Raw genomic sequence first — 13,658 nt, 5'->3', positions numbered from 1 at the left:
CTTAACCTGTTCCATACTTGAGAATAGAGTTTTCTGTTTAATTTTCTTTTTCCTTTTTGGCAATTTAAAGGAGAAGAAAACAAACTAGGCAAAAAGTAAAAGCAAATTAGTCATCCACCCTGAAACCACCTTTCCTCTCATACTCCTATTTCAGGATGTTACTTTAGTTTCTGTTTCCTATTATCTCTTTTCTCTGGCTTCTGATAGTTTTGCATTTAGCCTGACTTTGAGGTTTTTTTCCTTCCCATAGACCTGAAAAGATGGCCAAACTTCCTGTTATTTTAGGAAATCTGGATGTTACAATCGATAATGTGTCACCAGATTTTCCAAGTAAGTATTAATAAACACTGGCAAATGGACACTCAGGCTTTTTATCTTCAGTTTTTTATTGGGTTTTTTATGTATTTTCAGATTATGTTAACTCATCCTACATTCCTGTGAAACAGTTTGAAAACACTACCAAGACACTAACAACAACATTTGAAGTAGAGGAATTTGTTCCCTGTATACCAAAACACACTCAGCCTTTCACCATCTACAACAATCACCTTTATGTTTATCCAAAGTACTTGAAGTATGACAGTCAGAAGTCTTTTGCAAAAGTGAGTACAGGAAAACTGTACACTCTTCTTTCTCTGGTTTGGTTAAGATTGTTTACATATTATATTTCTGTGAAGATCCTTACTGTTGTTTTTTTTTGTTTTGTTTTAATGCTGCTTTAGGCTAGAAATATTGCAGTGTGCATTGAATTCAAGGACTCTGATGAAGAGGATTCTTTGCCCCTGAAGGTTAGTATTTTGGGGTTTGTTTGGTTGGTTTTTTTGTAACCAATAGAAGAAAATCATGAACACTTAGTGAACTAACACAATAATACTTGAATTGAACTTACCTAGTTTGAGATGGCAGCTTTCTGTCCTCCTTTGCATTTGGCACAAGAGTAACTTCTTATCTTCTAGATGGCTTGCTTGGGTTTTATGTAAAAAATCACTAAAACCCTCAGAGCAATTTATTTCTTTGTGTTAGCAAGAATTCCAAGAATAAACTTTTTGCAAACAAAGGTGGCTTGTACATGCTCTTAAGTTAAAACAGGAAAAGTTTAGATCCACTGCAGAGCCAAGCTCTGTGTTGTTTATGAGCTATCACAATGCACAAGAGATGCCTGGAAGAAAAATATTTAAGAAATGTATAGGACTCCTGAGGTAAATTCAGTGTCAGCTCTACTGCACAGCAGACAGAGTACACATCAAAGTCTGCGCAAAGGAACCAAGTTAAACACAAGTTTAAAAATTGAAATGCCAGGTGAAACAGGGTCTCAGAGAAGAATGAAAAAGGGTCACAGGTTTTTACGTGTTCTTTTATTCCTTTTTTCTATTATTAGTGTATCTACAGTAGGCCAGGTGGACCAATATTTACTAGGAGTGCATTTGCTGCTGTTCTACATCACCATCAAAATCCAGAATTTTATGATGAGGTAAGCTTTCTTTCTGAGGTAACTTTTAGACACTTAGGTATTATGTAAGATTCAAAAATACAAGAAAATAGTTGAGGGTTTCAAAGTTCTTAATGATGATTTAATTTAAATAAACCCCCCTCCTTTTGAATATAAGTACATTTTTTTAAGTTTTGTGTATGGGATTCTTAATCTTGTTTCAAATACCATGTAAGCTGGAGTTGCTTGTAAGTCTGTATGCAACCAGTAAGCCATTTCACTGCTGTAGGTGACAACTTGTACAAAGTTTTTGATTCTTTGCCTTTCAGATTAAAATAGAATTGCCCACTCAGTTACATGAAAAGCACCACTTGTTGTTCACATTCTACCATGTCAGCTGTGATACTTCAAGCAAAGGGAGTACAAAGAAGAAAGATGTTGTTGAAACACAAGGTTTGTACACTAATGCTTTAATTTCAGTGACTACTGGGGAGATTTTATGAAGCATATTTGTCTGATAACTTGGGATTTTGTTGACTTGACCCATGTAATGCTTTCTAATTACATTATATTTACTGGAAGATTAAATTAAAAGTATTTCTTTTCATTTAAATGATTCAAGTGTTGTATTATGTCTATCAAATGTATGTTATTTTTGAATTCAGTGACAATTTATTTGCCTTTTAAATTATTTCTATTTGCTTGAATTCAAATAATTTTGCCCTTACAGTAACATTTCCTGGTTGATTAATGATATATCATAAGTGTACAGTAAAGACTCATAATATATTTTTAAACTACTTGTCTTCAATGCTCCATAGTTGGGTATTCTTGGCTTCCTCTAATAAAAGATGGAAGAGTGGTGACCAATGAACAACAGATCCCTGTGTCAGCAAACCTTCCCTCAGGCTATCTTAATTATCAAGAAGTGGGGATTGGAAAGGTATGTTATATAAAATTGCTCTTTAAATCCTTAAATCTTTAAAAAAAGAAAGGTGTAGAGAGAAGGTTTGGTTGTAACTCCCCAGTCTGATAAGATTTAAGTGATTTTCTAGTAGAATGTGGTTTTCTTTATAGTTGAAATAGAGTGCTTTGCAAAAGTGGTGACATCTGACCGAGAGGAAACAAATCCAAACAGAAATGGGAGAGAAACCTTATTGCTACATTCTGGCTTTTACAAGAATTTGAATCAGCCTGCCCTAATGTAGTTTTTCATTTAAATTGTTATGTACTTACTTCTGTTACTGATTAGCTGATGTACGTAGGAAATGTTTGTGTCTTTTTTTGCAGTAATAATTAACTAGAAGTGACAGTAATTTTAAAATACATTAAACTATTTTGAATTTATGAAGAAATGCAAATAATCTGAAGTCCTCTACTAAATTTTTTTCAGCATTTCATGCTGTCTCCTTTCAGTAAGTCCTTTATTCCTGAAAAAGTCTTACTCTCACATCTTGATTTTCGTGATCTTTTATCCTTCACTAGTAAAATTTATGGTTGTATTTTTCAAAGCAGAAAGCTTGCAAAATCGTATTAAAAAATATACCAAGGAGGACAAAACATGTAAAATGTGATAGGGGATTTGACTAAGAGAATGAAATACAGAGACAAAATTGACTCATTTTGGAGGAAGAGGCCTAAAATCAGCAGGAAGAAGTGCTGCTCTCCTCCTGTGCTACCACCTTTTCTTTTTTAAACTACTGTAAGCTTTCCAACCATCGTCTCCTTCATATCCTTCATTTTTCACATTGTAGATGTATTCTTTATGCCTCTGCTGTTTGTCTCTGGTCATGCCCATGGGGTAAAAGGTTAGGACCAGTATGACTAAATGTAGATCTAGCAGTAAAATCTCTCTGTAACTGGTGGTCAGAGTGGACAGCTGAGCATTCCCATTCTCAGTTCTTTGGAAATGGGATGGGAAGGAAGCACTGGCTGCTACCTATCTGCAACCTGTGTTAAGATTTAAAGGGTGTCAGTGTCTGTGGAAATTCTTGTGTTGTTTTTCTTAAAAAAACTAGTAGAAATTTCTCTCTAGTCAGAAGTTGCTTTGTGGAGATGTAGGAGAAACATGAAATCTGTGACTTACAGGAAAGCAATTTTGTTAGCCATTGAGGAAATTTCTGTGGGACTTCTAAAAACATATAAGGCTTCATAAATGCTTTTGATAATATTGCCTGCATAATTTTCCTTTTTTTATGACTTTATTCATTGCACACATTTCTTCAACCTGTTAAAAAAAAAAGGTGTTGTTTGTGGCACTATAAACAAGAAGTTTTTCTCTGGTGTACTGTTACATTTTTTTTTACTTTTCCTCTGCATGTGTGTGTGCAGCATTCTGGTCCTGAAATTAAATGGGTAGATGGAGGCAAACAGCTGTTGAAAATATCCACTCATCTCGTGTCAACTGTGTATACACAGGTGAGTTATAAAACTAATGAGAAAGTTTTAGGAATAATATATGCTTGTTATATGTATATACAATATTTGGGATGATTCTTGAACTCAGTATGCTGATCTCTTCCTTTTTGGCTCTTGGAAGGCCTGCGTGCTGTCTCTCTTTCACATCAGCTGTGAAAAATAGCAGATTGTAGTGGGAACTATTCAAAATATGAACCTTTTGCCTCACATTGTCATCCATTTCATGTTAGATGAGAGGTCAGAGTTGTCTGAAAGCTGTTTACTGGTATATCTGCAAGGCAATGAATCCTGTTACAGTTGCTTATAAAATGCATGCTATGATTGCTTGGAGTAACTAGCATTACATATGTTAATTTCTGCATGTCAGTTGTTGGAAGCAAATGTAGGTGGTGTCCTGACTAGTAGGTATTCAGAAGTCACTGAAAAAATCGTGTGTGGATTAAAAAAATATTACATGTGCTCTAAATTAGTCTTTGGAATCAGTAATCATAGAATGGTTTGGGTTGGAAGGGACCTTAGACATCATCTAGTTCCAACTCCCTGCCATGGGCAGGGACACCTCCCACTAGCCCCATCCAACCTGGCCTTGAGCACTTCCAGGGAGGGGGAGGTTCCAGTTTCTCAGCACCCTCAATAGTGCGCTTCAATTATTTTTGGAAATCAAATGTATGGACACACATCTGGATTTTTATGTATAAAGATGTTTAATGTGTTCTCTTTTGGATTGTGGATAGTAATATTGGATATTATTTAATTTGTTGTTCTTTCTGTCTTTGACAGGACCAGCACTTGCATAATTTTTTTCAGTACTGTCAGAAAACAGAGTCTGGAGCTCGTGCACTAGGAACTGATCTTGTAAAATATCTTAAGGTATAAAATGACAGTGAATAGCAGATATTGTTATATACTGATATTTTTCCAAACCTAGGAATTTTGACATTTTCTACATCTCATCAAGGGAATGTCTATGATATAAGGAACAAAAAGATGCTTCTTGCCCCAGATAAATTTACAATTGCAATATAAGAGGAAACCATGAGGAATTTTTTTTTTAGACAGTGTTGATCAGCCTGATGAGCAATAATTTCAGAACAAAAATGGCTTAGTTTGTGAAAATAATCAAAGGAACATGTAAATGGGAATGATAAGGAAAGATGATTCTTGATTTTTTAAAATACTGCTTAGGAGTTCAATGTCTACAGTTCTCTTTCAGGATTAGGTCCATAGAGCTCATGGTTTCCACAGCAATATTGTTTTTAATATGAAGGCCAAAATTCAGTCACCTCAAAATCTGCATATCACAATTAACTCCTGATTTTCTTAGTCATAGCAGTTTGTTTTCATACTTGAATAACATCAATTAATATAACTGGGCTGTCTGCTCAGGGCATTTAAGTAAGAACTTTCCTATTGCTTTGGTCACATTCTGAACTAGATGTGCTTTGTGACCTTGGCTCTGAGTCATCTTCCTTGCCCTGTGTCTTCTCTGACCATCTTTGGTACAACACAGGACACATTAAATTAACACTAGGAAAGTGGAATGTCTATTTGGAAATATTTAATTTTTTATTATTACCATCTTTTACTGACAGACCTGTTCCTCAGTCTTCTATTTGTCTTTATCATTCATGGAAACTCTGCAATCCCAAAACATTCTGGCAAAACATATGACAATAAGGCAACCCCTCAGAAGGGATTCTCGCCCTGGTAGCTCCACGTCAAAAGAGTCTGGCAAAGAACAAATAGCCTTGTAGCTGTATAACCAGTATAATTAGTTATGCCACTAATACCAGTATGGCACATATCTCAGTCAAAAAAATCTGTATGTTTTTTTGGAACTTCTGTTTCCTAAATGTCTGCATTGATGAATAAAATAGTTAAGTATGCTTCATGTTGTCTTGTAGATAGAAGGCTTTTCATTGAAACATTACCCACTGTGCATTTCTATGGAAAAGTAAAAATAACTACTTCTAAAATCCTTTTTAATAAAACCTTTTTTTAATCCCTAATTTACTTGAATGTAGATAATACTACCAAATATTTATGTTGGAAACTATTTTCAATTGCTTTCTGTGCAGTTGCGTATTAGATAATGAACACCAAATCGTGCAGTCAGTATGTATTTTGGGAAAAAGACATACAGTAAATTTTATGGTTTCAGAACTTGTGATTTAAATGCCATTGTTTCAAAAGACTGATGGTACTGCTGCTTTCTTTTAGAGCCTTCATGCAATGGAGGGCCATGTGATGATAGCTTTCCTGCCAACTGTCCTAAATCAGTTGTTCAGAGTTCTCACCAGAGCAACTCAGGAGGAAGTTGCAGTCAATGTGACAAGGTAAAGAATTTGAAGAGCTTTGTTGAGTTTAATTGATGACTATGTTATCACATAAATCCATAGGCTCACGTGGTTTCCAACTTCTCTTTAGGGTTATTATCCATATTGTTGCTCAGTGTCATGAAGAAGGCTTGGATAACTACCTGAGGTCTTATGTCAAGGTAGGTAAAAAGTAAATAAAATGTTTCTTTTTTTATTTCTCTAAACAGAGTATATTTAAATTTGGTCTTACCTGTTTAAATTGTTTGTGTCATAGTTTCATATTATAATCTGGTTTTCCTCCCCCCAGTATGCTTACAAAGCAGAACCCTATGTTGCTTCTGAATTCAAGACGGTACACGAAGAATTGACAAAGTCCATGACGACAATTTTAAAGCCATCTGCTGACTTTCTTACAAGCAACAAGCTGCTGAAGGTATATACTGAACTACACTTCTCACTGTGTCTTCTTATCTGGTGATAACTGAAGGCTAGGAACTAACTGCATTGAAATAATTGTTGAATGCATGTGGCACTTTTACAAACATTTTCTTTTCTCTGCAGTATTCGTGGTTTTTCTTTGAAGTTCTGATAAAATCAATGGCTCAGCATTTGATAGAAAACTCCAAAGTGAAGGTATGTCAAATTTTACAAGTTTTTCTAAAGATATTTTTGTATAGTCTCTTCTTTCTCCAATTTTATATTTTAATTGCATATGTGATGGGAAAGTTATATATGCATGTTTGTGATTTTTATGGCATTACTTCTTTTGTAAGAAAGGGAAAGAGTGAAGCAGTAGGAGAAATCAGAATTATTAGATAGAAAAGTCTTCGGGTTTAGATTCAGCATTATTATATAAGGATAGAAACCTCTTAATCCATAAAGTAGAGCAGTCTGTGTAAATCATCAGACTCTTCAGTAAGATTTTTTAAATCTGTATGGTACTATGAAGCTGGATGCAATAGATAGCACTGTGAACTTGGTAACTATTACCCAAAACTATGTGGGCTTTTTCCTGAGCACCTGTGATAAAAATTGATCTGGGAATTATGCAGCCTATAGTCCTTCTATGTGCAATAGGAAACATCAGTATTTAATTCTGTGTTATTACCTATGCTTGAAGGAGAATGTTAATATTTTAGAATCAGGCATTCATCTACTGTTGTTGGCTATAATAAGCTGCATTCTACTTAAATTAGTGTCAGCTTTTTTACTTAGTTCTGTGTTAAAACAAGTCTTAGAAATAAAGTTTCAAGTATACAAAGTTGTCCCAGGTTAGTAATATACCAGGTTGGCTGGAAATCTTTGTTAGTATTTTAGCTAACTGAAAATCTGAAGAACATGGGAGAAAAAACAATTGATTGGACAATCATCATGAAAAAAAAGCTGTAGAGTGCTATACTTAATACTGTTCTGCTGTGATACAATCAGTAGAGTTTTGATTCCCAATTCAAATTATTTAAAGTGTCTGGACTTTTCTATTTCAATAGATTTCATCTTTAAAACAGTTTGTGATTAATTTTTCACGTAAGCATGTGAATAATACTAATTAATACTAATACTAAAGAAAAATGTTTTCCTGTGCATGTTATTGGATTACTTCCAATTAGAAGAGTGAAATCCTGTCATTAGACTGTTATATACTAGCAATTAAAAAATTCTGCCTTAAAACATTATTTAGCTGGACTCATTTTAGCACTAATGACTTGATACATAATTTGCAGAATATCGTAACAGCAGAGAGGAAGAGCATGATTTATGGATTCAAGCTGAACTATGCATTCTGCTGAAACACATCATATAGTAAAGATACCAGGCTTCAGCATTGCACCCTTTGTAGAACAAGGATTTATTTATTTATTTTCCAATCTGAATCAAACAAGGAGAAAAATCTCTAAAATGTTTAACTGTTTTCCCCACTTCTCTAGAATGCATTCTGTGAGGCTTGTCATTTGGTAGTAAAATCAGTTGAGTATTTTAAGCTTACCCTCCCCCCACTTCAGAGAGTAGTGTTCTTGCTTTCAGTTTCTATGAGTAGATAAAATCTGTGAAGAATATCTGACTTCATCTTGTAATTTTGCATTTGAAGAAGACCTCAGATTTTTGCTTGTTAGTGTAGTGAGATGCAAGCTGCTGTGTTGCAATTTTACATAAGGAAAAGGAGTTCTCTCCTTTTCAAATGTTGTGAAGCAGAGAGATCAGAAAGGAAGATCTCCTTTCTGTTACTGAAAAGAAAGGATGAAATAATTTTGTCTTTTAAATAAAATCTCGACTTTTAATTGGAGCAGTGGTCCTGAAAATTCTAGAACCTTTCCTGAAGGAGATGTTTTAAAAAAAACCAAACAGGTTGTCAGGGAAGACATATTGTACAAAAACAACCTGATGCTCTCTTATATGAGGACATCTAATCTAGGAATAGGTTTTTAGTTTTGGGGGGGTACCAGTACTACAGATTTAAGTATCTTCTGAAGCGTGGAAGAAGGCAAGCATATATCACTTATATCACATATATCACTTCTAAAACTATTTAGGATACTGCAACAGCTACCATTGTTCATGAGTTTTTAGAATGCAAATACATACACAAGGGGTTTACTGTGCATATAATGCCTTGCATCCTTTTCTATTGAAGATTTCAATCTTCTTGCTTGTGTTAACTGATCAGATGTTTGGGAATTCCTCAAAATATCTGGCAAAAAAGAAAAGACATAACTTTATCTACCCCTAATCAACATAAATACTGTTAATTCAAACTGAAGTTATACAGAAATTCAAGTGAACTTCTTTCTGTTCTTCATTTTTTCATAGTATCCATTGAACTACTTTAGGATCAGTAAACTTAAACTTCCATTATTTACTTGGATGTCCCTTGAGGGAGTTTGTGGCTCTGTCAATAGTGTTTCTTATTTCACCACGTACTATTTTGAGACTGATATAATCAGTTAATTGTATTAATTTCTCAGTTCAACTGAAATGAAAGTATAATCTGATAAAGCAGAAAACACTGGTTCTTTTTTAAAGCTCAATTTTTCTAGAGAATTCTGGAACTGAATGATGGTTTTGTCATTTAAAAATTTTATTGAAAAAACATGGAAGAATTTTTGTTTCAGTACTTATTGATAGTACTGGCAGAATTTTTATTTTACTACATTCACCTGTGTGAAGATAGTTTTTCTAAATACAGAATGTGGTGCATCCAAGCAAGGTTTTTCAAGACATGGTGATGTGGAACTCTGTAATTTGAGGATGTTTTCAATTGGATTTGTTATGCATGACTCAACTGCATTACAACAACATACTAGATTTTTTGGCTAAACAAAATTTATGTAATTATTACTGATTTTAACAAACCTACAGAAAGACACACAGCATATTAGTTTAAAGCAAAAAAAACCCCAAACAAAAAAAAACTTAACTTCAAGAAAACAACTAATTTGCTCTCATGAAAACCCATTTCCTTGATTTAATTATAACTTCCTTACAATAGGGATTGTATTTTTAAATTAAGATCAGATGGTGGATAAAATAAGTACAGCAGAATGTAATATTTTTAAAAGCAGGACTCTGTGTAAACAAAATACAATTTACTTTCAGAATGACTCAGCCAGTGTCCAGGATTTTAGTATCCTCTCCCAGAGGATATGCATCTGTTTTATAGTAAGGTATTTTACCACTGGTGAGCATTCCCATTGCTACAAGTTCTTGATTATATTTTTTAATGTTACATCATTTTTTCTTTCATCTAGAAGTCCTATATTCACTGATTTCATTAAAGCTAATGTGTCTTTACTGACCCAGATAATCCTAGTAATAAATTATATTTGGAGAGCGTCAGTGTGCACATCTGAGGAGCAAAGGCAATTTAGCAAGACTTTAATTTTAGGGAAAACAAAGTTGTTAAAGGGACAGTGTGTCAGTTACAAAAGCCTGAAACACAGAATCACAGAATCACAGAAAGTTAGGGGTTGGAAGGGACCTCAAAAGATCATTGAGTCCAACCCCCTGCCAGAGCAGGGTCACCTCTAGCAGGTCACACAGGAATGTGTCCAGGTGGGTTTTGAATGTCACCAGAGAAGGAGACTCCACAACCTCCCTGGGCAGCCTCTGCCAGGGCTCTGTCACCCTGACTGAAAAAATTCTTCCTGGTATTTGTACAGAACCTCCTATGCTCTAGTTTATAACCACTGCTCCTTGTCCTATTATTAGTCACCCCTGAGAAAACCTTGGCTGTGTCCTCCTGGCACTCACCCCTTACATATTTATAAACATTAATGAAGTGATGAGCCTGAGACTGATTTGATTACCTGGTGTTGTGAGGATATGGTGTGCAGTAAGGTAGGCTTATGCATTACTATCACTCAGAACATCACCATGTCTTTGATGTCTCAGTGATATAAGTATCTACAAGAAGGCACTGATTATTTGCTTTTTCTACTAGGAACAACCAGTAGCTGAGACCTAATGGCCTCAGGTTTGGTTTACTGGACTGCTGTACAAACTATCTTCTGAGATCAGGTTCCAAGGGTTGTTACAACTAAGCTTATGATTTTCATCAAAATGCACCAAAATGCTGTATGCAGGAGACTTTTCAGTGTATGTTTATATTTCTCAATATTGGTCTTGGATTTATGACCTTTCTTTAAGTGATATTTCACATGAACGTCTTGCATCAAATTTTGTCTATTTCATGGAGTTATATGATAATATAAACTCTGAAAAGGTCTTGTTCATTTTGAGTGAACTTTCTGCCCTACAAATTTTTTTTAACTAGGCTAAAAAGGGTGTAGCATGTAGCAGTTCCTACCTATGAAGCTGCTGGTGTCTGCTTTGGAAAGCAAAATAGATAAAATAAAAGGATTCCCTTTTATTCTTACATCTTGTCATCAGATTTATGGTAGTACAGAAAAATATTAATGCATTACACTTACAAACTTCCATTCATGTGTTTTTGTTATCAAAGACTACCTTGCCTGAATTTTAGTAACAGATATTGGTGCCGGCTGCAATATTCTCTTTTAACCAACTGCTCTATTTCCACCCCTCAGTTTAGAAAGCTCAGGAAAATCTTGAATTTAAAGGATGATATTTTAAATGTCAAATGAAAAAATCTGAAAACTTTGTCCCCCTCTCCCTGTCAGGTTATCTGTATCTTATCTGAAGCAAGTTTTCTGATATGTTTTACTTTTATAAACCATTCTAAATGTTGTGTCTGGATTTCTTTTTAGTTGCTGCGAAACCAGAGATTTTCAGCTTCCTTTCATCATGCAGTGGAAACAGTTGTTAATATGCTAATGCCACACATCACTCAGAAGTACAGAGACAATCCAGAGGCTTCAAAAAATGCAAATCATAGCCTTGCTGCCTTTATAAAAGTAAGTACAGAAGTGATTTGGACTCTCTGGTTAATTTTTCAATAATACAGCTTCTTCATGGATTTTAAAGGATGTTAAAGGCAGCTCATATAAAACAGAATATGCATAATGCTTTTAAAATATAATTCTGTCCTAGTTAAAATGTATTGAAGTATGACTTCCATCTTCTGTAGTCAAGAAGATATTTGTTCAAGTGTTTGATTGGAGGAGGAGGGGTTTTGATTTTTTTAAATGAGTTTATATCTTATCCAATATATTTTTTTTTTCCCTCAAATGTCTCCTAGGTTGTGCTAAGCGTCATCTACAAAAGCTTCATTCATACACAAAGTAGTGGTTTATTTGCATGTATTTCATGCAGACAAGATTTCAGTGTCTTTTCTTTATCAGCCAGTAAGATCTAGTAGGTAGAAGAAAGAATAGGGAATAAATTGGTAGATCAGGTTGCTGGTGGCATGTTATTTTAATCTCTTTCAAAATAGATTTCTGATCTTCAGACTGCTTTTTATTTGCAATTAGTTTATATTCTGTATCTAAGGGAAAAATTGGTATTCATATGCATGTGTATATTCAGTTTGCTTGGTTTATAATTTTGAAATTGAAATACCAATAATGTGTTTGAAAAATAAACTTGGTAAATACAGAAACATAATTACTGAGCACTGAGACATTACCAAATCAATTCTATCTTGGTTTTGCTTGTTTTCCCCAGAGGTGTTTTACTTTTATGGACAGAGGATTTGTTTTCAAGCAAATCAATAACTACATCAGCTGCTTTGCCCCTGGAGATCCAAAGGTACTCAGTGTTTTTAAACAAACTATTTTTAGGTGTTTCTGCTTCTTGATTGTTGTGGATCAAGTCCTGCATTAAAATTTCAGACCTCTTTCCAGATGCACTCAAACATGTTACTTAAAAATCCCTGCACTGTGCCTGGAGCATTTTTCCCTGCCAAGTCACATTATCATATTTTGATTCCCATCTTCAGGTGCAACTTTAGCACTTTAAAGTGTGTATATTGCAAAAGCAGGAAGGGTGGAAGTGGGTGCAACACTAAACAGAAATTGTAAGCATGAATGTGAGAAAGCCTGATGTTGGAAGTGTTGTTGTCTGATAAGTTTCTGTACATTTATGGTGAAAGCATGTACCAGATGTCAAAAGAATTTCTTCTGTGAGTCTAGACTTTTCTTACATCAATACATAATATGCTAGTAAACTTAGATAACTTTGGGTAAAGGGAACAGTAAATAGAGCTATATCCAGTTGTGAAGTATGAATACTGCTAAAATTATTTTATACTGACCTATGAACTTCCACATGTCTGTATCCCTCATGTGTCAAGACTGAGAGAAATCATTCATTTCTGTTAGAAAGTTAATGCTATTCAAATCACTGCATCTGTTGTGTTTATAATTATTTTTGCAGACTCTTTTTGAATTCAAATTTGAATTTCTCCGTGTAGTCTGTAACCATGAGCACTACATCCCTTTGAATCTACCAATGCCATTTGGAAAAGGCAGAGTTCAGAGGTACCAAGGTAAACTCTTCCAAAGAAATGTATGGTATATTTATTAAATGTCACCTTTTCATAATTAAACATGTAGACTGTTTAACTTCAGGCTTATGATGGGGACAAACTTTTTAGTAGGGCCTGTGGTTATAGGACAAGGGATGATGGTTTTAAATTAAAAGACTGTAAATTACAACTAGATGCAAGGAAGGAATTTTTTACAATAAGGGTGGTGAAACACAGGCACAGGTTGCCCAGAGAGGTGGTAGCTGCCCTATCTCTGGAAACATTCAAGGTCAGGCTGGACGGGGCTTGGAGTAACCTGATCTAGTTGAAGATGTCCCTGCTCACTGCGGGGTGCTTGGGACTGTATGAGCTTTCAAGGTTCCATCTAACCAAAACCATTCTATGATTCTGTGTGTTGTAAACCTCAAAAGAACTAAATGGAGGCCTAATGTAATCAGCAGGTATTGTCACACAAAAATACTTCTTGAGGAGCAGCTGGACTTTGCTGTGTCAGATGTGCTGGGTTTGTGTGCATATGTTTCTGTATAATGTCTATCTACTATACTATATAATATGAAATACTTTATGAAATAAAATTGCACTGCAGTGGTTT

General features: G+C 34.7%; 1 protein-coding gene across 13 annotated transcripts in view; it reads left to right on the top strand.

Annotated features, from left to right (window-relative positions):
* Positions 1 to 13,658, top strand: part of DOCK9 (dedicator of cytokinesis 9) — a 119,989-nt gene that overhangs the window by 65,528 nt on the left and 40,803 nt on the right. For all 13 annotated transcript variants that reach the window (XM_071742447.1, XM_071742436.1, XM_071742466.1 and 10 more), the window contains exons 16-30: positions 251 to 330; positions 412 to 602; positions 723 to 788; positions 1,379 to 1,471; positions 1,759 to 1,882; positions 2,251 to 2,372; positions 3,761 to 3,847; positions 4,628 to 4,717; positions 6,068 to 6,183; positions 6,275 to 6,344; positions 6,473 to 6,598; positions 6,727 to 6,798; positions 11,388 to 11,534; positions 12,244 to 12,327; positions 12,955 to 13,066. In XM_071742447.1, the coding sequence (XP_071598548.1) occupies positions 251 to 330; positions 412 to 602; positions 723 to 788; positions 1,379 to 1,471; positions 1,759 to 1,882; positions 2,251 to 2,372; positions 3,761 to 3,847; positions 4,628 to 4,717; positions 6,068 to 6,183; positions 6,275 to 6,344; positions 6,473 to 6,598; positions 6,727 to 6,798; positions 11,388 to 11,534; positions 12,244 to 12,327; positions 12,955 to 13,066 (1,580 nt within the window). The remainder of the gene's footprint in view (positions 1 to 250; positions 331 to 411; positions 603 to 722; positions 789 to 1,378; positions 1,472 to 1,758; positions 1,883 to 2,250; positions 2,373 to 3,760; positions 3,848 to 4,627; positions 4,718 to 6,067; positions 6,184 to 6,274; positions 6,345 to 6,472; positions 6,599 to 6,726; positions 6,799 to 11,387; positions 11,535 to 12,243; positions 12,328 to 12,954; positions 13,067 to 13,658) is intronic.

This window comes from Heliangelus exortis, chromosome 1, assembly GCF_036169615.1.
Source record: "Heliangelus exortis chromosome 1, bHelExo1.hap1, whole genome shotgun sequence".
Lineage (NCBI taxonomy): Eukaryota > Metazoa > Chordata > Aves > Apodiformes > Trochilidae > Heliangelus > Heliangelus exortis.
This window is presented reverse-complemented; position numbering and strand designations above follow the sequence as displayed.